The 23,579-nt window shown below is 38.1% G+C and overlaps 1 protein-coding gene across 1 annotated transcript in view; it reads left to right on the top strand.

Moving 5' to 3' along the window:
* NEDD4 (NEDD4 E3 ubiquitin protein ligase) overlaps nucleotides 1-23,579 on the top strand; it is a 100,845-nt gene that overhangs the window by 13,267 nt on the left and 63,999 nt on the right. Inside the window, exons 2-5 of the mRNA XM_067555888.1 lie at nucleotides 6,451-6,524; nucleotides 14,146-14,224; nucleotides 15,012-15,050; nucleotides 21,806-21,859. Coding sequence (XP_067411989.1) covers nucleotides 6,451-6,524; nucleotides 14,146-14,224; nucleotides 15,012-15,050; nucleotides 21,806-21,859 — 246 coding nt within the window. The remainder of the gene's footprint in view (nucleotides 1-6,450; nucleotides 6,525-14,145; nucleotides 14,225-15,011; nucleotides 15,051-21,805; nucleotides 21,860-23,579) is intronic.

Raw genomic sequence — 23,579 nt, 5'->3', positions numbered from 1 at the left:
TACTTTTCTGCCGGTATGCAAGTGCTAAAGGATCACTAGGGGAATGCTTCACTGATATCCAAGTGGGCTGGTCAGAGAAGGTGCATGATGCTTGTATCTGTAAGGACTGTTCAGAAAGTTGCCAGTGGGGACAGTCTTTCCTGATTGCTGGGTTGCCATTGGTTTGGGAATATTGAAATGCCAGTAGTGATTCTGGGGACCCAACCTACCACTTGCTCCCCTGGTTCGTGAAGCCATACTCTAGTCATATCAACAGGCACCAAAGAATGATTTAGCTACTGGTTCAGCAGGTGCAGAATGACCGCTGAATGTGCTTTTGGTAGATGGAAGTGATGCTGGAGTGTTTTACTCATTAGATTTGATCTTGGTGAGGAAGAACATCCCAGTGGTTATAGCTGTATGTTGTAGTCTGCTTAATATCTATGAGGCAAAGGGGGGAAAGCTGTTGTTAGAGTGGAGGGGTGAGGTTGACCAGTTGTCTGCTGAATTTGAACAGCTAGGGGACTATTAGAAGAGCCATCTGTGGAGTTCTGTGGCTGAGGGAGGCTTTAAAAAAGCACCTTACCAGTGAGTCACAGTAGAGTTCTGTTACTTCCGGTAAAAGTGTCTTGTGTACCTTAGATTTTATATTGGTAGGGTCTTTGCTTGTTACTATGAGTTCTGCAATGTTTGAAGTACATTTATAAATATCACTGGGCCTTTGCCTCCTGCTGGGTATTCTGCAATTTTTGGTATGAACTCATAAAGATGCTGTGGTTTTCTAAAAATAGAATTTGATTTTTGTTAACTGCTGTTTCATACAATGAAGTCCAAATGAAAATGTACTAGGGTAAAAGATTTTGCCAACAATCCTAAGTGAAAATAGAAGTAAACAGTAAATATTTATGTAAGCAGTAGTTCAGTGCAGTCCATTGTGGTTTCATACACACAGACCTGTGATTTTTCACAGGTCCGTATATGTGTATATATGGTTTTTGTCCCCCATTGTGGTGGTAGAGGTAAGGATGTACACCACAGTGCCATGTGGAATACTGAAGGGTGTAAGGAGCAGCAACCAAGGAGTTCTTCAGAGGTTGCTGAGTGTGGGATCTTTGGGCTGTAAGCCAACCATGTTCTGTAATACATCTGTGTGTTATGTGAGCAACCCCATTATGTCCTGGTGCATTTCCCAATGCTTCTCTGTCTCAATGCAGTAACCACAGTAGGCTCAGTCTTTCTACTCTTTTTTGCATTCTAAAGGGCCCTTTAAGACCTTTGATCGTGGTCCAAGACAATTGTGGCTTGAAAAATCTCGCAGAACATCTTCTTCCTAGTCCTCTTCCTTCTCCTCCTGATCAGGGTCAGACAGTGCAGTGAGGGAGGGGACTCCTCAAGATCACCATGCCAGACGCGGCTGCTAAAAACAGACAGATACACTGTTAGATTTACAGTCACAATGAAAAGGGGGAAAATAAGTCTCAAAACTCCAATTACATGACTCTCACAAATATCCTTAATAGGAAATACATATTTACCCTATAGCTTTGGAGTACCTTGCTACAAACCACTCTCAAGCACAAAACCATGGTGAATGTGGTGGGGATGAGGGGCATTCTGTCACATGTTGCTACATGTTTTGACCGCCCCCTCCTCCCTTCTGGGTACGGATACAGGGAAATGGTAGTGAATATATTGGCACTATTTTCACAGGCAGTGATTTTTGGCTGATATCTCACTTCTGAGGATGACAAAGGCACAGACCCAGCTGAGGGTCTCCATTATAGGCTGCTCCAAGGTATCATCTCCTGGGTGCCAATGAGGTGACTGCCAAGTATGACATGCAGTTCTTTGTAAAAGTGGATGGTCTGCGATGCAGCACCAGGTCTCTTGTTGTCCTCCCTGGCTTGTGGTATGCCTAGCATAGTTCCTTCACTTTCATGCTGCATTGTTTCTGATCCCTGTCATGCCCCTTTGCCAGCGTCCCTTGCACATCTGCTCATAAAATTAATGTTTCTATTCGTGATGCATAGCTGTACTTGCACAGCCTCTTCTTTTAACAGGGCAGGGAGATCCTATACCACTTGCCTGTTCCAGATAGGAAGACATCTAGTAGCTCTCTCTGTGTGTGGAGCTGTCATGGTCAGTTCAGAAATGGGATGCACACAGCAAAGGTGAACTGCTTGGTGTGTTCACCATGGTGGACAATCAGGAGAAGACATTTCACATATACATATGAGGAGGCCTAAAGGAGGTGGTGGTAGGAGAATAGGCTTCCAGCCTCTGTGACCCTAGGGAATTGGAGATCAAAATTGTGACTGGAATGATCACTGTTGCTGGGACAGAGGCATTGTGGAATATGTGCCAGAGGACTCTTAGTTGACACAACTAATGCAATGTCTGCTTATGCTGCGTTGACCTCACTAGGATAACCATGACTTTGTGCCACTCTTAGGGGTGGTGGTACTGCGTCACAGTAACTGGCAGCTTACACTGGTAGGAGACTGGTTTAAGTGCAGACACATTTATAACTGTTGATGCAAGTGAACTTATGTTGACCTAACTTGGTAGAGTTGATTAGACCTCTATTCCTACCCCTTCATGGACTTTTGTTCCACGCGATTCCACTACTAAAGCTTTTCAGATGGATGGAACAATGATGGCCAACTGACATGTTGTGACTAATACAGTTAAGTTGTAGCTATGTCGGTCCCAGGACGTTAGAGACAAAGTGGGTGAGGCAATATCTCTTATTGAACCAACTTCTGTGAGTGAGAGAGAGAGAGAGAGAGAGAGAGAGAGAGAGAGAAGCTTCGAGCCACACAGCTCTTCTTCAGGGCTAGGGCCCCAGTTGGTCCAATAAAAATTATTACCTTGCCCACCTTGTGTGTTGTAATGACTAGTACAGAATTCTACCTGTGACCGACAGATCTGCTTTTGAAGTAGATGTGTGTTTATTGCTGCCTAATCTTCCAGTTTTAACAGTGCAAGTATGGTGTTACCATGCCATTTCTTCTCCTCCCCTCCCCTTAAACTCTATATATTGTATATAAATTTGGGCTCTTGGGATGGAATCCACAAAGCCACTTAGGCTCCTAATTTCCACTGAGATCAATGAAAGTTAGGAACATGAAAACAAGCTAAGCTCCTAAATTCCTTTGTGGATTCTACCTTTGGCACCCAAGTTTTTATATAACCAAACTTCATTTTAATCACACAAAGCAGCAGACTGGAGTAGGTCTCCAGTTTTGAAAACGCTGTCTCAGGTTGTGCCTTTTCAAGAGTTCTTTGGTCTACAAAATCTTGAGACTGCATCTTAGCAGTCTTAAATTTAACACTGGGTGATGTGCAGGCCTAGTGATTCAGGGGAATAAAAGTACTTGGACTACTTAAAGAAATTTGTGTGCAAACTTTATCTCCTTTTCTGAGAAGCTCTGTATATGCTGGAATTTGTTGAATTTTGTCTCCCTTAAGCCTATTGAACTATTACATAAACTCATTTTTGTCTTGGGCTGTTCAGTGCATAACGTGGAATGCCATTCATTCTTTAATTCTTGCATTGAAGCTTTTTGATAAAGAATACATTGTTTATACCAACAGTCTAGTATATTCAAAGTGCTGTACTTAGCTTTGTATATTTACTAGGTTAATCTAGTATTAGGTCATGAGCTCAACTGATTACACTCTGCTTTTTTTTTTTTTTTTTTACTCCTCATTACTCATTGGAGACTCCCTCATTGAACAGTTCAACAAACTAGCAAATCTAATACCTGCTTGTTCTGTTTTTATGATGATAAAAATGACTGAAGCACCAAAATTTGTTGTAGTTAATATGTTTAACAGACTTAGGTGGCAAAAATAGCATAACGTAGTTACCTCTAGCTTTGCAAAAGAGGGTTTCAAACCTTGTGAGTTGTTGTTTTGGTAGCTCCTCCGATGGGAGAGGGCAAAAGGATAGGACAGGACCGGTCCTGCAGGATTTCCATTCCCCACATAATTTCTGGGGTAGGTTTGAGATCTCACAAGATTTGGAGCCATAAGGTCTCACGGGATTTGGCATGAGATTTGGAGCCATGATAAGAGCAATATGCTCAGAGCCACTTCCTTTTTGCTGGTTTCCAGCAGTTAATCCACCCTCCCTCTCTTATCTAGGTCCCTGCTGGTTGTGATTGTTGCTGCTTTGGGGTTGGGAAGGAACTTTTCCTCATACCACCACATTGGCCAATGCTGATTGGGTTTTTTGCCTTCCTTGCAGCAAAACCTCAGGGTTGGGTTTTGGCCTACTGAAGGTTAGGATTCTCCCCCATTCAAAGGTCACAGTTTGGACCTATGTGAGTAATTTGATTGTCACAACTTTTGGCAGGTGTCTAGGGCAGGAACTCACTGGTTTAGGCTCCAGATCCAAAAAGGTAGTGTAGTGGGCATCTTCCTTTGAGATAAGGATATCGTATCTAACCCCCTGGGAACAAATGGAAATCAAGTGGTGTGGCACTACTCCAGGGGGACTGCCCCACCAATGTGGCTGCGAGTCAATATCCCCTCTTGCTTCAACCCCCAAAAGGGGGGAAGATGCTAGTGGGTGAGTGGAGGCACCCAGAGATCTTCCTAGTTGATGATTGGCTCCCCCTACAGATGGAGACCCCAAGAATGGGCAAAGGATCAGTGAGGTGGGAATTACTATGCTGGGCTGTCCTCCAGCAGGAAGCTTGGATGTAATTTGAGTAATAAAAGTTGTAGCCTGGTTAAAACCCACACCACATGTCCTTGCCTTCTTCCATGTGGTGAGCACACCAAACTATCATTTGAGCATTATATCTTCAAGCTTATTAGCCCAAAGTGACTTTCTAAAAATTTGAAAGTTTGAGGAGGTGGGAATCCCTTGGTCTTCAAACTGAGGTTGTGGGGAAGAAATATTTTTCTTGCACTCCATCATCATCATGGCAAATCCCAAAGGGCCACAGCCTCCTTACGGGTCAAGCATCACATAGAAATTGATCCATTTGGGTCCTTAAACTCAATATCCATCCAGACTGTTTTATGGTCATCATTGACAGTTGTATTATGCTACCAAAGCTTTTGGGGACCATGTGATTGCCAGCCATGTAGCAGCATCCCTTGGTAATCACGCTTCATAGTTTATTGGTCTTCCATCCTAATAACATGTCCATACCAAGAAAGTCACTAAATTTCAAACAAATGCTTATGGAGGTGATTGTTTTGTTTCTTGCATTCTGTATATGACAACATGTAACAGGTGTCAAGGATTTGATTCCACATACTGGTAAATGTCTTTGAATCCTGTAGACAGTGGTATGCTGCTTTCTGTGAAATGATTCTACCTGCCACTAACCCACTATGGATAGCTGTACCTCTCCTACAAATTCCCCCACTGCTTTCATTAATATGTTTTCTGGTTTTGAGCTCCACTTCACAGAGCTTCTTGCACTTGATGTTGGCTGTTCAGGTGTCCTAGCAAAGAGGTCTCAAACTACTAGTCCTTTACAAAACTATTATCAAGGGAGGGAATTTTTAATCCTTCTCCTTCCAAAATGGCATTGGAAGAGTTCTAACATTCCTGGTTGTGTTGATCTTCTGGGTCATCTCAAGAGGTCTACTTCATGAATTTTGATAGGGTACCCTATGCTCTGGTATACAGAGCCTCACAGCATGCTAACTTTGTTTTGATTATATAGTTCCTAAGATAAGCTGTTATTGCCCTACTCTGAATAATGAGCAATCATTTCCACCCTAGCTGCAGGAACACACAGAATTTAACAAAACAAATGAAAACTATAGTGATACTGAGGTCTAGTCTGCACTAGAAAAAGCTTGCTGGTATAGCTATTCTAGCAAACCCTCCTGGCGCAGACTCAATTTATATCAATAAGAGTGCTTTTGCCAGTATATAGTTTATACCAGTCCCCTGGCAAAAGCACTCTTATGTCTATGTAACTGTCTACCCTAAGGCTTTTGCTAGTATACAAATGTATTTTTTTTTAAATCACGCCCTTAATCAATATTACTAGCAAAAGTTTCTAGTCTAGATCTGGCTTCACAATACCTTTACAATACCTAACATTTGAGGTAAAATGTGCTCCATAAAGCAATGTTTTGCAGCAGTAATGAACAGTGAGGTTTTTATATGCAAATGAAAGATGTTTACAGTTTATAACAATCCCTTATTCTTTCAGTTATCCTCTCTCTGGAAATTTCCTTCCTTACTGCCTGATTCATCCTGTTGAGCAGACTTTCCATTCTTTTGGTCCTCCAGGAAAGAAATGTATAATCTGGAGGACATTTCCCAACCATATCATGATAATTTTAGGATATTGGCAATTCAAAGTAACTGAGCTCTGCTTTTGGTATGCTGGGATTAAGTGATGGTAGTATTTAGTAAGGACTATAAGTAGAACATATTTGCTACTGAAATTCAGGATTTCCATCAAAATATAATATCTTTATTTTATATTTCAGGAAAACACACAAATTGTGAGGGTGAAAGTTATAGCTGGAATTGATCTGGCCAAAAAGGATATCTTAGGAGCCAGGTAAGGGTGTGTACTTGGTCTGTAAAGGCATAGTTGATGATGCATCATTTTTTTCCACAAAAATCTAGTATGGGTAATATTCTGTTCACTATCCCAGTGTATCTTCAACTCCTGTTAAACTTTCTCCTCCCAAAAAATCAAAACATGCTAATTATCCAGTCTCTGGTCTTGTAGAGTCCTCGCCATCTTGCCTAAGAGTCTATTTGGTCAAGTGTCGTATGTGTATACAATTTTTTTTAATGCAGGTGAGGTTGTAGTTAAATCACAATAGCTAAAACATTTAGTCGTGAATACTGTAATTACTGTTCCCATCTGTGTCTTAGCAGCTTGGAGTAGCAGCTGCACTGAGTGTTGGCAAAAGCAAGACTATTCCAACACAGATGAGCACACGATCACCAGTTCAGTAGATATGGGTGACTGCAGAAAGGAAAAGCATTCAGGTCACACAGCTGTCAAATTAGCAGACTGTATAGGGCAGGAGATGATCAGACTGACTTTAAACATTTACCCTGGGTGAGGACCAGACTGCCTACTAATGGAAATAATTTGCATGGATCCTTGAAGGGTAGCAGATTGGTGCTACATAACCCTTAGTAAAAGTGCCCTTTCCTGTGGCACAGATAGAAGTTTAGAAAGGCCCACTCAACACTGGTAGCTATGTTTATTCATATTGATGCCAATTTCAAGTACATGTATAGTAACACCATGATTCTATTCTAACACATGCTTTATGAAAGACGCTGTGTAATGTGGTATTTTTCTGACATTAAAGTATAGTCATACTATTGTAATATTGTTAGACGATCTCTTTTTTTTACTTCTCTGTATATAGCCAGAGTTAACCTCAAATGTGGTGGTGGCAGCCCTTAAAGATGTCTTTCTTTTTTAAATTAGAATTTAAAATATTCATTCGGAAATTTTATCCATTTGTAGTTATGCCAAATCTTTTTCTACAAAAACTGTTTCTACTTACTATCTCTGAACAAAACTTTCTTTGGGCAATGAACTTTGGCTTTGTATAACAGACTTGTTCAGGGTAGTTGAATTAAAATGACTTTTGTGCAATTCTAAAGCTTATTTTTTACTATCTCTCAGGAGAACAGACAAAACTTCATTTATTCAAAGAGCTGTTGTAATTAACTAGCATCAGTTCAGATCTCTGTGTGTGAAATAGTCTCTTGATTCTCCCTTCATGATATAGGGACTCAACACATTCTTGCATATGTGGAAAGTGTAAGAGGGAGCCTGTTGAAAAGCCAGACCTCTGAGCCCAGAATGAGACCCTGACTTTACAACCTTTTTAGGGCAGAATCAACTGGTTAGCCATGAAAATACTATGACTCCAGTTGATCATTTCTGTATACATACATAAAACAGTTTCAAGTACTCAGATTTATAGTGGATGTGCTATACAAAGACTTTAAGATCAGTGTCTATCCTGATTATACCCAAGTATGAGTTAGGAAGAAGAGAGCATTTTGGGGTCAGGAAGCAGTATTCAGTGTGATCCACAATCTTTCAAGTTTATAAATACTTGGAAAAGATTCTGTGCAAAAAAGCTTTTTTGTTTAGATCTCCTCTGTAAAGGTTATCTACTATTAAATAGACTTGCATAACCCAAAGTGGGGTAACTGCTATAGCCATAATCTGCTAGTAGAATCTGATTATATATAGCCATAATCTGCCAGTAGAAGCCGAAGTGTTGACGAGACTTGACAGTAATAAAAATACTAATTTCTTGAAACTTTCTTCTAACACTAAATGTCTGAATTGAATCCTTTCTATGTTATACCTTTCATTGTTGTTAACACAGATGGTGAATTTAAGTTGTAAAATTGTCTGTTGTAGATGCAACCAAAACTATTGTCACCTTAGTACGATTAGTTTCTGATAGTACAGCAGGGAATTAAGTCTTTGAATCTTCAATATGCAGCTCAAAGTTTCTGTTTAGTTTGGTGCCTTTATTTTCTGTATGTAGTTCAATATGCAGCTCAAAGTTTCTGTTTAGTTTGCTGCTTGATCAGGGCAACAGCTTTTCAAAAGCATCTCTTGTAATTTGCCTAATTCAGTTATTCCAGCAGCAGAGTGGATTAATTTAAATAATTGATTCACCAAGAGAAAATAATTGATTTAAATCAAGTTTCCCACTGATACTACTTCACGTATTTCTTAAACAATGGTGCAAGTCTGATAACTAAAACATGTTAATTTACAACTCGATACAGCATTTTACAGCATTTGGAGGGTATACTTTGTGTAATGTTTTAGATAACATCATTTTGCAGATGCAGCAGCAGTACATTAGGAATAAGAACTAAATCACACACACAAACACAATAGCATTTTTTTTTATTAAACTAAATCTTATTTGTTACATAAATGTTTCACATTTGCAATTGCAGTAGTCTCTTTAGTTGTTGGCTGACGGCTGTCCTTAAACTTTTTTTTTAATTTTCAAATTTTATAAACTCTAACAGACAAGTCATCACAACACAAAACGTATGCTGTCCTTAAAACTTCTAAAGCTAGCTCTCCTCCACTCCCACTGTCATTTTTATTCATAGATGAAACAGAAATACGAGTTTTCCTGCTTTTTCAACTCCCAGTTGATTCCTTAGTTTTGAGTGAATAATACCAAACCATGAAAATATTCTCTTTGTGCCTGCAGAGGAAGCTACTGCTACTGCTGTGAAAAGTTGGCTTAGCAACTGAAGGAACTCTGTTTCAAGGTGCCTGGCTAATGATTTCCACCAATTCAGGGGAGTGACTTTGTTCAAAACATCATCAGTAAACATGTACTATTTAAATGGTTCTGAAATTTATTATGACTGGCATAACTGAGGAGTGATTTAGAGATGCCCATGTCATGGCAGCATCATCTTCTTCAGAAGTTAGGCATCTACCTTTATATCTGGGGTCAAGAATGTTCGCAAGAAAATGAGATAGTTAGTGCTTGATTCAGTCGCTTCTTTATTGCCTTCAGTTTAACTTTCTGGTGAGGTATTTCTTTCTTCAATGTCTCTTGAAGTGCCTTCCAGATTTCAACAGCATCAGCAATACAGCAACAATTTCTCTGAGGTTTAAGGCTATAGATATAGGCTTCAGTATACTGAGCATATCCTCTACATTCCTCCTTAATCCAATGTTAGATACTTTAGATGAGATACTTCCATCTATTTTATCACGGTTTTCTTCACATAGTTTTATGAGAATAGGCCAGTTCTTAAAAAATTGTTCAAAACAATCAACCACAGAATTCCATCGAACATCTTGAGGAAAAATTAGTTTGGATCCTCCTGCTCTCTTCAGTGAAACTGACGTAAAATGGTTGTTACAGAAGTGTTTTTTGACTTCAACAACATTTTCTTTTATTCCTGGGGAAGACCTACTTAAGTTTTTGGCTAAAAGATGCATTAAATGGGCACTGCAGCCATATGTTATTAAGGAGCATCCTTACCTTTCTTCTAAGTATCTTCTCATCTTTGCCACGTTTGCAGCATTGTCTGTGACAAAACTGCGCACATGACAGTTGAATTTTTGTTCACAGTTTTACAGCTTTCACTGCCACTTTTTAAAAATATTCTGTTGTGTGGGCATTTCCCGATGTATCTGCTGTTTCTGAAATATATGCAACCCCATCTTCTGTTGTCAGACAGGCACACGTTACTGGATCATTGTGTACATTGCTCCACCCATCAAGGCTTAAACTGACACATTTCCCCTCAGTATTTCTTGCACACTGTTCAAGTTCCTTCTCATACACTGTATCTAGCAACCTTCCACCAATGTCTGCTCTACCAGGAGGAGTGTAGCCTGGTCGTAAGGACACAGCTATATCAATGAAGTGTTTATTGTTAACAATGCGAAAAGGAGAATTTGTGGCATAAATGAACTGAGAAATCTTCCAGTTTTTCTGTGGCAAAAGTGTGGAGGAATATAAAAAGCTGTGTGTGTACAGAATAATGTCTTCCCTTTTTCTTTCCAGTCCACTCCACTGTTCCTTTCTACTCTGCCTGCGTCCTTTGTCTCTCTGTCTTTAGGACAGTGTCTTAATTAACTTCTCTGGCTTGCTTGGCCCAGCTCCACCACATAAGCAAAGAACAGCAACAATCCTATCCAGCCTGTGTCTGTCTTTGCACATGTGACTTTAGTCTGCCTAGAAACAGAAACTGAAAGCCCGGAACTTTCAAAAAGCAAGAGCTGGTAGTTAGGCTGGACAGACTAGAGCCATTAATTCATTTTTATGAGACTGTAAATGTAGGTTTAGCATGTTTGTGATGAGATGTAATTGTAACTGTTATTTCTTAAACGAGATAAATTTAGTATTGATTTTAAAAAATAAAAAAAAATTAAATTAAAAAAATCAGTGTTTTGTTTTGTTTTTTAACTTAAAAAAAATTAATTGATTTTTATCCACCCTGACCTAGCAGTGTGTCTCACATGTGAAGTATGGACAAAAGGATAGGGGAAACATGATTTGGTATCCTATAAAGGTTTTCTAGTACTCATTTCATGTGAGTAACTATCAGTAACTTGAATAGTTTGTCATGATTTTGATTTAAAAAATGCTAAGATTTCAAACCTGGCTCATTGGGATAACAACTTCATATGTAAAGTTATCCTTAAGTACCTGATCCTTTGAGATGCTGCTAATTACACAGAGTCCTGTTTTCATGACAAGGTTCATTATCTAAGCTGTTTGGCCCATTGAGAACTCTGAGATGGGAGGTGGGGAGCTGGACCTGTCCTGTCGTCCCTGCCAGTGCTCCAGCTGGCTTAGTTGCTAATGTTATGTTTTCCAGGTTGGCCAACACCACAGAGTGAACTAGGGACTTCCAGAGATGAAAGCCTGAATGACTACAGCTAAAGAGCCAGGCTCTCTAGCTGAGAGGTGTAACTGACCTGTATCCTCTGTCAATACTGTACTGAATGAATTCATAAATCTCACTGAACAATGGGTTACACTTAAACACATGGCACTGAAAATAGTCACACTGCATCAGTTAGATAATAATACTCCAATCTTGACCCAGAGTAAATTAGTGTGTGTATGGGGGGGGGTTAATCTACCAGAAGTTACTGTTTCTGAGAGGTATGATGGAAACTGAGAGGTTCCAGAAGTCACTGGTGAAATGGTTTAGAACAGTGCAAATGTGGACAGAGGCCAAACTACAATGATGTACAGAATGGCTAATGTGGACACATTCAATCAGTTGTGCTTAAACTAATTCTGTCTAAAATTGTTAGGAATAATTCAATTTTCTAGTGTAGGCACAGCTTTGGTATTTAAAAGGTAATAGACGATTAAGTATATGAGGAACAAAAAGAATCCTAGCAATGGTGCTGGGCCATTACTAGATGAAGGCAGTAGAATTAGAAATGAAGTATTCAATAAATATTTCTGGTCTGTATTTGTGGGGCTGGGGAAAAGTAGTTCTATCATATGATAACACTTTCTATTCTACCGGTATCTCAAGAGGATGTTAGACTCTTTTTGAATCAGCAGGTCTGGATAACTTGAATCCAAGAGTTTTAAAAGAGTTGGCTAAGGAGTTTACTGTACCATTAACGTTAGTTTTAAATAAGTCTTGGAACACTGGAGAAGTTCCAGAGGAACTGAAGAAAGCTAATGTGCCAATATTTTGAAAGGATAAACAGAAGGAGATGGGATATTATAGGCCTGTCAGTCTGACATTGATCCCGGGCAAGATAATGGGGTGGCTGATACCAGACTCTGTTTATCATGCATTAAAGAAGGGTAATATAATTAATGCCACTCAATATGGGCCTATAGAAAATTGACTCTGTCAAATTGATGTCTCTTTATGAGGTTTCAAGTTTGGTTGATAAAAGTAATAGTGATGATGTAATATACTTAGACTTCTGTAAGGCATTTGATACAGTATTGCACATTTTGATTTTTTTTAAAAGCAGAGCTATGCAGAATTAAGGCACACATTAAATAGATTAAAAACTGGCTAACTGATAGGTCTCAATATGTAATTGTAAACAGGAAGTCATTGAGTGGGTGTATTTCTAGTGGGGTCCCAGAGGGATTAATTCTTAGCCCTACACTATTTAACACTTTTTGTGTTTTCTTCTGGGTCATTGACAAATCACTGATAAAGTTCACGGACAACACAAATTGGAGCAGGGTAAATAATGGAGAGGAGAGGTCACTGATACAGAGTGATCTGGATCATTTGATAGGCTGGGTGCAATAAGCAAAATGCATTTCACTGGCTAAATGTAAATGCATACATCTAGAAACAAAGAATATAGGCCATATTTACAGGAGGAGGAACTATCCTGGGAAAGCACTCCTAAAAAAATGTGAGAGTTGTGGATAATCAGGTGAACATGAGCTCTCAGTGAGACGGAGACAAAAGGGCTAATGGGTTCCTTAGATGCATAAACAGGTATCTTGAGAATGAGGAGAGAGGTTATTTTACATCTGTATTTAGCACTGTTGTGTAACACTTTGCCCCCAGTTCTAGTAGTCAACCATTCAAGAAGGATGCTGATTAAGCTGGGGAGGGTTTTGAGAAGAGCCACAAGAATTAAAGGATTAGAAAACATGTCTTACAGAGCTGCATCTGTTCATTTTAACAAAGACCAGATTAAGGGGTGATTTAATCATTGTCTATAATTACCTATGTGGGAAACAAATATTTGATAATTGTCTCTTCAACCTCCAGCCATTGGATCTTGTTATATATACCCTTATCTGCTAGATTGAAGCTAGGTAAATTCTGACCGGAAATAAGCTGTAAACTTTTAACAGTGGGGGTAATTAATCATTGGAGCAATTTATTAAGGGTCTGTAAAGCACGAAGGATCCTTTCTCCAAGAATCAGTCAGCACAGACAATACTGAAGAGGTTTATTCACGATATCGGGAAGTCTGATAAATCAGCTTCAACTTCATTGTGTTACAGTAGTCAATTATATATGCTTTCTTATCGATTACGTAGTATGTTTTAAATTCTTTATCTGTTCACTTACAAATACAGACATTGTCCCATCCAGAGAGAACAACGGTGATAATGGTTGTTACATACATGCAGAGTCACTTTAATCACTCTACTTACATCAAGGATGCTAGGGCTACACTCGGGGTGGTGGTAAGGTGGAAGAAGAAGGGGGGGGGGGTCCTTACAGATAGGTGGCAGATGAGAGAGAAATTCTAAGAGCAAATGTGCTGTTCTCACTGGAATTAGAATCAGTAAGAGGACATCTGGCTTCCTGAACCATCAGATACCTACACTGGCCATTGTCCTTGAGGATCAGGTATGCTCGTTAGTCATTTCAATGAGTTTCGACCTACAGCTTGTTAGCTGAAAACAACTTCAAGCCGTACAGGTCATAATGGAGTCTCTATCACCGTAAATCTTTAAATCAAGATAGGATATTTTATGGTCTAATTAAAATAATTATTTTGATTAAGTTCTTTTGCCTGTGTTATACAGGTAGTCAAACTAGATGATCACAGTAGTCCCTGCTGGCCGTGAAATTTATGAATCTTCTCAATTCTTGTTCATTTAAGCATTTTAAAAACTAATTAAGAATAATGCTAATAACTGGTGGAGATGTTTTTTAACTTCAGCACTTTTTTTCCCCAGTGATCCTTATGTGAAAGTGACAGTGTATGATCCAGTGAATGGAATCTTTACCAGTGTTCACACAAAAACTATTAAAAAGGTTAGACTTTTCTCTTTTTTTCTCTTATTTTATCAAGAATCCAGGCAGAAAGCTAAGATTGGGGTAAATTCCGCCTCCCCCACTTCTTTGTGGGTAAGGGTTGGAGGAACCTAAGGAAGGAAGCTATTAATTCTGCAGCTCAGCTGTGGCATTGCTCTTGTATTCTCATTTCAATAAGTTTCTTAATGGCAGGAAATGGAAAAGGGGTGTGTAGTCTCAAAGTAGGCCATTCATGGGAAGGTCTGGTTCCATCATGGGGCTTTTATGTGGAAAGATGACTTCCCTTCACTTACTCCTACCTTCGTCTTTTCTCTCCCTTCCTCCAACTAGTAAACTGAAGGGCCATGCGGCTATTGGTCCTTCTAGGGCACATAGAGGGGCAAGTAGAAGTTTTTTTTTTTTTGTTCACTAACCTCAAGGCCACTAACAAATAGAAAATTAATTGGATTTGGAGAGTCACTGTTCCCCAACTTAACATGCACTCCTTAACTGTCACAGTCTCATATTTCGTGAAGTGGACCATGTTGTGGCACTCTTTCTGCTCCTTTTCTATGTGCACCAGCCAGAATCTAGCAATATTTCTCTGAGTTGGCTCCCTCCTGCACTACACTGGTGGAAAGCATAAGGCCTGATTTTTGGCCTCTAACTGCTTGTATCTTAATTAACAAGGTTAAAACTTATTTATGCTTCAGAGAGTGTCACATCAACTGAAATAGATACAGGTCTTCAACAAAGACAATAGTACAGAACACTGTGTATAATCAAAATGTTGTCTCTTTATCTGTAGACCTTGAATCCAAAGTGGAATGAAGAGTTCTTATTTAGAGTAAGTGACTTTTAGTCTGATTATATATTTTTTTAGTCTTTAATGTAATATGCAAGATGTTTTTTTCTAATATGCATTTAATGCCACTAAAACAATACTTTCACAATTTGCTGTATGTTGCAGTGCAAAATACTATCTTGTAGAGAATTTTCTTCGTGGTGGGTTAGAAATTTACAGAATGAGAAAAATAGCTTCTATTATCTACAGAACTAGTTAGTCTGTTTCTGGTGTATCTGCATGAGGTGGGTTATGAAGCATTGATTTTTAGTTGCAAGATAAATTTAATATTCTGAAATGCTGAATAGACTGCTCTTCTTAACTATGTAGTTGTGCAGCAGAATCACTTTCCATTGTTGTGGGGAATAGAACTAACATTTAACTTTTTCTAAGGGCTTATTAATCCTTTTTAGGTGCACAAAACCAGCCTATAGAGGGCATGTAACAATTTAAAATTGTCTGCTTAACTGTCCTTCTAATTTAGACTCCAGTTCAGGATTTAAAAAGATAAATCTATTTCAAATTAAATTAGATAATCCAAAGCAAAATATTGATGAATTGCTTAGTCACATTAGTACTTTTTTTTTATATTGATCTGTTGGTGTATTAACACCTGAAAAACATGGATAATTAAGGTTGATAACTGAGGCATCAGCTTTATACAAAGTATGTAACTACTGAATTTGTGGTCACTTGTATATAGTTATATTGGTAAAGTTCCTGGAGAAAAGTGCAGGAAGATGTGCCTGGTTAGTGTTGAGAATGTGGAGGAAGCAGAGAAACAGAAGCCATTAGGTCTTGTAGATCATAAGAAAAGGGAAATCCATTTCTGCTCTATGCCACCCTTTTCCTCATCCTCTCTTCAGGATACCATTTCATGAGGGAGGAAATTAGAAAGAAGGAAATTAGGTGGTCCAAGGCAGATACTGCAGAGTAAATAGCTAAAAATATAAATACAAATAACAAGATATTCTGTAAGTGTTTCAGAAGAAGGAAGTCTTTGAGGGAGCTGCTGGACCCACTGGACCACCAAAAGGTAAAAATCTAGGAAGATAAGGATGTTGCTGAGGAACATTTTTTTGAAGTGAGGTCTTTACTATAGCAGAAGAGTAGTTGAGTACTATCGGAGATTGATATGTCAAAAGAAGAGTGCTGGAACAAATTGACATAAAAAGCATCAAATCACCAGTTCCAAGTGGCATATCTCCAAGACTTCATTAAATTCTTCAATTATTTCAGGATTAGCTGCTTGCAAAAATATGCAGTCTTGTTAGAAAGCTACTATAGTAGAGGATGGGAGTGTTGCAACTGTAATACCTATATCCTTTTGAAATAAAGCACTTGGAATGATCTTGAGAGTTATGGACAAGTAAGCCTACTCTTCTTTGTGGTATATTAGTTGAAATAACTAAAATGTAGAATGCATACAAGATCATGATCTTTTAGGACTAACAGGTACAGCTTTTACAGAGGAAAAATTGCGCCTCACAAACCTTTTTAGAATTGTTTAAAATGTCAAACTAGTGGATAGCATAGAACAATTGACATTGCAATTGACTTGCAAAAGGCTTCTTGATGACCCTTACAAGAAAATACTAAAGAAACTAAGTAGTCATGGAGTGTGAAGTATATTAATAGTAAGGGTGAGTAACTGGTTAAGACAGAAAACCATAGGAATAAATTATCAGTTTTCATCATGGCAAGTGCTGTGACAAGGCTGTATATTAAGACTGGGGTTTTTTATTTTGGAAAAGGGGAGAGCATTTGGGTAACAACTTGCCGATAACACATCTGCTTGGGGTTAAGTCAAGACCAAAGAAGACTGTGGTTTTCAGAGATGTATTCAGCTAGGTGAATTTCATGCTAAATGAAATTGTGTGACTTCATGCACAGGGATGCACACTGGAAGGACTAATTTAAATTACTTGTATGTGTTACTGGATACTAAAGGAAAAAGACCTGAGCATCACGGTGAATAGAACAATGAAGACCCTTGTTCAGTGTGCAGCAGCAGTCAAAAAAGCAAATAGCATGTTAAGACGCATAAAGATCAGGGTGGAGAACAAAATGGAAATTACAGTGACCTTATACATCAATTATATGCCCTTGCTTGGAATACTGTGAGTTCTGAATACTGCATCTCAAAAACATAGCAGAATTAGATGGAATTGAGAGGAATTAGATATAAAAAAACTCAGATCAGAGATGAATTAAGCAGGGAACCAAACGCAGACAAAAAAAGAATGGTATAACAAATGTAGGCTAGCAACTTCTAGTCATGTTTTGCTGTAACACAAGAACAAGGGTACATCCATGAAGTTGAAAGGTGGGAGATTCAAAACTAACTTTGCAATTTTTCACACCATTTAAAATTAGACTATAGAACTAATTGCTGTAGAATATCAGAGGATTTCTTTGCAGGTTTCAAAAAAGGATTGAAGTCTTAAATGTATAATAACAATAGCCAAGTTATAGTAGTAGAGTTTTGACAGGGATATACCCTGAAGGATCAGGGTTTAGAAGCCAAATTTTAACTATTGGATGGTGAGGAAGGGTTACAAGAAAACCTGCCCCAAGGTTAAGTTATCTGGCAAGTACATGGTACAGGATTTCTTGCACCTTCCTCTGAAATACATGGTACTAGCTGCTGCTGGTGACAGGGCAGTAGATTAAATGGACTGCACGACTGATGTAATCTGGCTGTTCCAATGGTACTTCTATTCTGTTTCATCTGGATAATCAAAAGTACCTCTGATTCAGTGGGCGGGGGATGACCTGACCAGTTTGGGCACTTCACAGCACCATGAGAGCTCCCACAAATGTCTGGCAGTAGCAATGGCCCTCCTAAGAAGAGTGGGCATTCGTAGACCTTGATGACTGGCTGATAGAAGATGTACTCTTTAGGCACTGGCTCTTATCTCCTATATCCCCTGGGTATTCTAAAAAGTGAGACATGATGGAACCAAGGGTTGATCATAGTCCCAACCTGGCATCGTCAGTTCCAATACACTGACTTACTGGATGTGGTAGTGGACTTTCAAGCCCTTGTGCCCAACCTACTGGATTTTTTTGTCTCAGAAACAGGGTCAGGTTCTACCACTCAACTTGAGGTCCAGTCTGACAGCCTGGTTGCTTGCTGGCTGACTTTGTTCTTCAAGAGAGTTCTCTGAACTTCTTCAGAGCAGGTAACCTTCTGCAGGAAACATTCTAAAGTGAAACTGCTTCTCCATCTGGGAAAGACGAAGGATCTCATCTTCACTAGTCTTCCAATAGCCCAGGACAAATGCAATGGATCTTCCCCTTACCTCGGAAAGTTTGTTTTCATACATTGGTACATGACACTTGTATTCTTTCCTCCTACTTAAAGGGCTTGGTTTGTGTGTTACATCCTGTTCAAGAGCAGCCTCCATCCTGGGACATCCTGTTTTTCAAACAGAGTGCAAGGAAATTCTGGTAATAGCTTCATATATGGCAAAAGAGAGCATTCCTGGCGGTGAATCAACCCAGGTGAAATTACAAGATAGAGGAACTAATGGATGACCCACAGTGACAAATTCTGTACTGTGTCCTTTACAGTTTTTCACACAATCTAAAATTAGACTGTAGAACTAATTGCCATCCAGAGGTCAAGAGCTTTACAGGATTTAAAAAAAAAGATTCTTAAATGTGTAACAGAAACATGCAAGTTATAGTAGTATCCTTGACCCTATGTAAACTTCTCCCAGAAGTGGCTTCTGATTCTAATTAAATCAATCCTCTAACTTACAGTATTTTACCACAAGCCATGTTCACTACGTAGGGAGGCTGGGTTATTTACCTTATGGGACTAAACGGTTTTGTAAATCAGTTACCTTCATATGCTACACTAAGGGTAGCTAATTTTTGCCCAGAGCATTACTCTCCATCACTGCTATTGATTAGCAAGGATCTGGATATCCAAAAGCAGAAGAGCAGGTTGCACCACATTTAAGGCATCTTCTACTGAATGTCTTAAATTTAGAGAGAAGGCTACTACCTGGATTTATTGCAATACCTTCATGCAGCGTTATTTGCTGGATTTATCTGTTATGTCATACTGCAGGTTCAGGGGAGAAGTCTTGCAATTTTTTTCTCAGTTTTCTTAAATAAAAACACATATGAAAAGCAAAAAAAGGTTAACTATATATGTTCCAAAATTGCACGCTCTGCAGGATTTCTAGTAGAATCCTGCAATTTTACAACTTATTAAAGCTGCAAGACCAGACAATACTACATACACATAACATGATAGGATGGGAGCCACAGTGATAAAATAAAGACCTAAATGAATAAGGAGAAGAAAAGAGGACAGGGAGAGAATGGGTGAGGTAGCATTTTTTGAGTATCTCAAGATTTTTAAATTTTTTTTTTAATTTACTATATCTATAAATAGGATCCAAACGTCTACAAATTCATATAATTGCTTTCTACAGCAATTGGATGTTCATTCTTTGGCTGATTACTCAGAGAAGTTCTGAATACCACTGTTCTGTTCTGGGCACAAACTTACTCTTCCACTTTTATAAAATCCTGTTCTTGGTGATTATTGCTGTCTTCAAGAACCCAAGTATTTTGGGGCAGAGTAAACTCAACTATCAGGTAAATAAGTTAAGTTATAATTTTTGGCAGAGGTTTGGCTATTGAAGTGAAATACTATTTTAATTCTTGTGTCCACCTCTTTTCATAGCTGTTGGACAGTCCCATAGCATATGCATCAGGGTTCCTTTTTTTGTTACAGCACCAACAAATATCAAAGGATAAGATCCTTATCTGGTGCAACCTCTGTGACATCCAATACATAAATAAAATCTTTTGTTGTATCAAACATAGCCTAAGATCCACAGAGGCTCTTTTAACACCACGTAATCTCCTCTGCCATTTGGATTCTTTTAAGGGCTGTGCAATCTTGCAACCTTGAATCAAATAAGATTCCTCAGGCCCATCTCCTTAAGTTTTGGACTACTCGACAGTAGAACTGATTGGAAATTTTCTGATGAAATAATTTCATTTGCAAAATGTCAATTTGTTGAACCCAGAATATTCTCTCAAAACATCTTTGGTTTCAACTTTTGTTGAAATGTAGGCAGGTTTCAATCAGAAACTGGTTTTCTGCCAACTTGCTGTGCAGATTGCCCCTGGGGCTTTAAGGGTTTGCAGCTCTAGGCCACCCTATCTGCACAGAGCCAAGAGTCTGGAAGCCCTGAGTACCTGACTCAAGCAGATCTCTGCAGCTCACAGGTTCTCTGCCATGGAGCTGAGAAGTCTCGGGACAGCTTCCAGGGTCTAGAGGTCTACATAGCCCCACTATGCAGACTGCCTCAGGAGGAGGAGCCCAGGGCTTCCTGGCTGCAGAGGATGCCATACATTCCTGTGAATGGGCCAACTCTACTTGATAGTCACCTATGTTATGGATCCATGCAAGTAATGCTTAGAGGAGTAATCAATAGTAACTGATTGTTTGACAATTACCATCCTACCTGCCCTCTTTCCTAAGTATTCGAATCTTAACAAAGATTCTGTATTGTTGGAAAGAATTGGGTGATACCAGGGGATGCACACCTTTCCATCTTATCTGGACAAGTAGTGTGTAGGGGGAATATACATTATATTAGTGGACATCGCTGTCTAGAAAGTACCCAGCCTGCGTATCTGAGGTATGTTCATAATCCAAAATATGAATCTAAGCAGGCAAATCTTTCAGAAGAACTAATTACTATAACTGCCTTTTTTACTGAATTAACTAGTTAGGCTTGTTACAACTACTGTAATATTTGATACATACAAGGTTATTTGTACAGATAGGAAGGATACTACCCTGTACAAGGGTATTTATGAAAATACCAGGGTGACAGCATTACTGAGTGGCAGGCCACTTCTTTCTATTAAACTTAAAGTTGTGACACTTCTGTCAGATATGTTAGTTCTTTCAGCACCATAATTCCTGCAGCATTTGTTTTGCTGTGGATAAAAGCAGGCAACCTTGTGTGGAATAAGGTGAAGTGTAAAATTATGTTCCATTCCTGTAAGAATTCATTTGCCTTTCTGAGTTGTACCATATTTCCACTCAAATACTTAAGCACTTCTTTCTCTTTTGACTTCGACTTTGTAGCTTTTAGTAACAATTTACCAAATGCTTTCTTCAGAACAATGACTTATTCGATCTCAAATATGCTGTACTGAACCTAATTGTGTAGAACTATCAATCATTTTCTTTAAACACAATAAAGGGCATCAAGAACCAATGGCTGTCTGAATCCAGACAAAATGAAATTAGAAATTCATCACTGTTTTAAAAAAAAAAAAAAAAAAAAATTGTGACTAATAGTAACCATTAAAACAAACTGCCAGCAGAAGTGATTTTCCGTTCTGTGATGTTATCAAATCAAGACTAGCTGCCTTTCTGGAGGATATGTTTTAGTGAAACACAAGTTACTGTGTAATATAAGAATACCAGTGAAATGTATTGGTCTGTAATATACAGGAGGTCAGACTACATGATCTAAGGCTCCCTTCTGGCTTTAAATTCTGTGAATCTATGAAGTGTACAAGTCTTGTGTCAACATTGATACTAATCTTGTATCTTAATTATTTCTACATCTTGAGTGTTTTATAAAGAATTGTCCTTCTAGTGCCAGATTTATGACTTGTCTACCGCTTGCTGGTTAAACTTAGAATATTTGCTTAAGAAAAACAAATACTACAACTTCCCTAATAACTGTTAATCTCTTCCTCTTTCCTAGGTTAATCCTCAGCAGCACAGACTTCTTTTTGAAGTATTTGATGAAAACCGTTTGGTAGGTCATTGTGTATTAGAATATTTCTGTTGTTGAAGACTTAAGAGAAATCAAATTTAGATGGACACGTATAAAAAAGCAGCTCCATAAAGAAATGAATTTTGATAAACATCAAATTTGAGGCTAAATCTGACTGCTCATCTTTTCTTACTTGAAGTTACTACTTTCTGTAAATCTTCTGTATTACAAAATTTGGAGTCCAGTGTCTTAGATATAGTATCTGCTTGTTCAAAATGTCTTTGTGGATTAGTCTTTGACCTGATTAATTACCTTTATAGTTTGTGGGTGTAAATGTTATGGAAACTTAATTTTGGGTATGGTAACTTTTAAATGATACAACTGGACTCTTCAATAGTATTGACATATGTAGATCTAATACTTGTTTTTTCCACGACCAAAATGCCCATAGGAAGATACAGGTTTCTCTGAGATCAGCGTGAATTGATTTAAATCAGTGATTAAAACCACAATTTTAATCATCATTTAAATCGGCAAGCATTTTTAAACTTATTTTGCAATTTTACCTTACCTAGAAGGTTCAGTATGATGATGAAGTATGTTGATGACACCAAATATAGCCTTTTAACTAAAGTTGGTGCTTTTCGCTAGCCAGAAGGGTACACTAGATCTATGCACATCTATTTAAGAAATAAAGTTTAACATACACTTATTCAAATTCTTAATTTTAACATTTTTGTTGAAAAGATGAATAATGTTTCTTTACTAGATGCCTTTTTACTCTAGATTTGTCAACCTATGATTGAATGAAAACTGAAATTCAGTTAATGTACAGAAACAGCATGTAAAATTGTTCTTTTTATTAAATAACACTAATTACACTGGATACAGAAGAGAAGAAAAATTATAAAAATACATTTTGCATTTAAAAACTGACTTTTATGAAGGAAAAATTAACTATAGTTAGTTAATTGACTTTTTCTGGTCCCCATGGGCCAGATTTTCTAAGGTATTAGGTGCCTAAAGATGCACATAGGCACTTAAGGCTAGGTGCCTATATGCATCTTTAGGCAACTAAATATCTTAGAAAATCTAAGTGGGATTTTCAAAAACACATTTTTACATCTTGAGGTGCCTAAATATCTTTGAAAATCTGGCCCCATGTCCTTCACGTTCTTAAAATTAGTAGAGCTTATCTCCTCCCACCTGGTTTTAAGTCATAGATTGGAAGAATAAAACAAACTTTCTTGCTTTTTCAACTTCCAATCAGTTTCTTAACTTTGTAGGAACTAGTCCAAATGAATAAAATATTCTCTCTGTGCCCACTACGTAAACTGAAACTAAAAGTACTTAGTACAAAATCTTTTCTGCACAACAGAAACTGAAAGCTTGAGTTGATATCAAAAGATAGAGGTTTTCCCCCAGTCTGTATATCTTTTTTTTTTTTTTTTTTTTTTTAAAGCACCTTTTAACTCAGCAACTTGAAGGCTCATTGATGCAGCTTATTTCTTTAATATTAATTTTAGCAAATTTAAGATTTAAATTTTGGGTTATAAAGCAAGTTATAACTTGAAACAAATTTCTTTTTAGAATTCTAAATTTGATGTTTGTTAACTTCAATTAAACATTTCTTTAATGTTTTATAAAAAATGTTTTTATTTATCCTCTTGGAGACTGGCCATCAAGAGCATCAAACTGTTTCAGCAGACTGTCAGATTAACTCCATAGTATGACACGTCAGGCCTTGTGCTTCAGCTTTCAT

The sequence above is a fragment of the Emydura macquarii genome, unplaced genomic scaffold, assembly GCF_026122565.2.
Source record: "Emydura macquarii macquarii isolate MOO-44397 ecotype Brisbane River unplaced genomic scaffold, CSIRO-AGI_Emac_v2 contig_1644, whole genome shotgun sequence".
Taxonomy (NCBI): Eukaryota; Metazoa; Chordata; order Testudines; family Chelidae; genus Emydura; species Emydura macquarii.
This window is presented reverse-complemented; position numbering and strand designations above follow the sequence as displayed.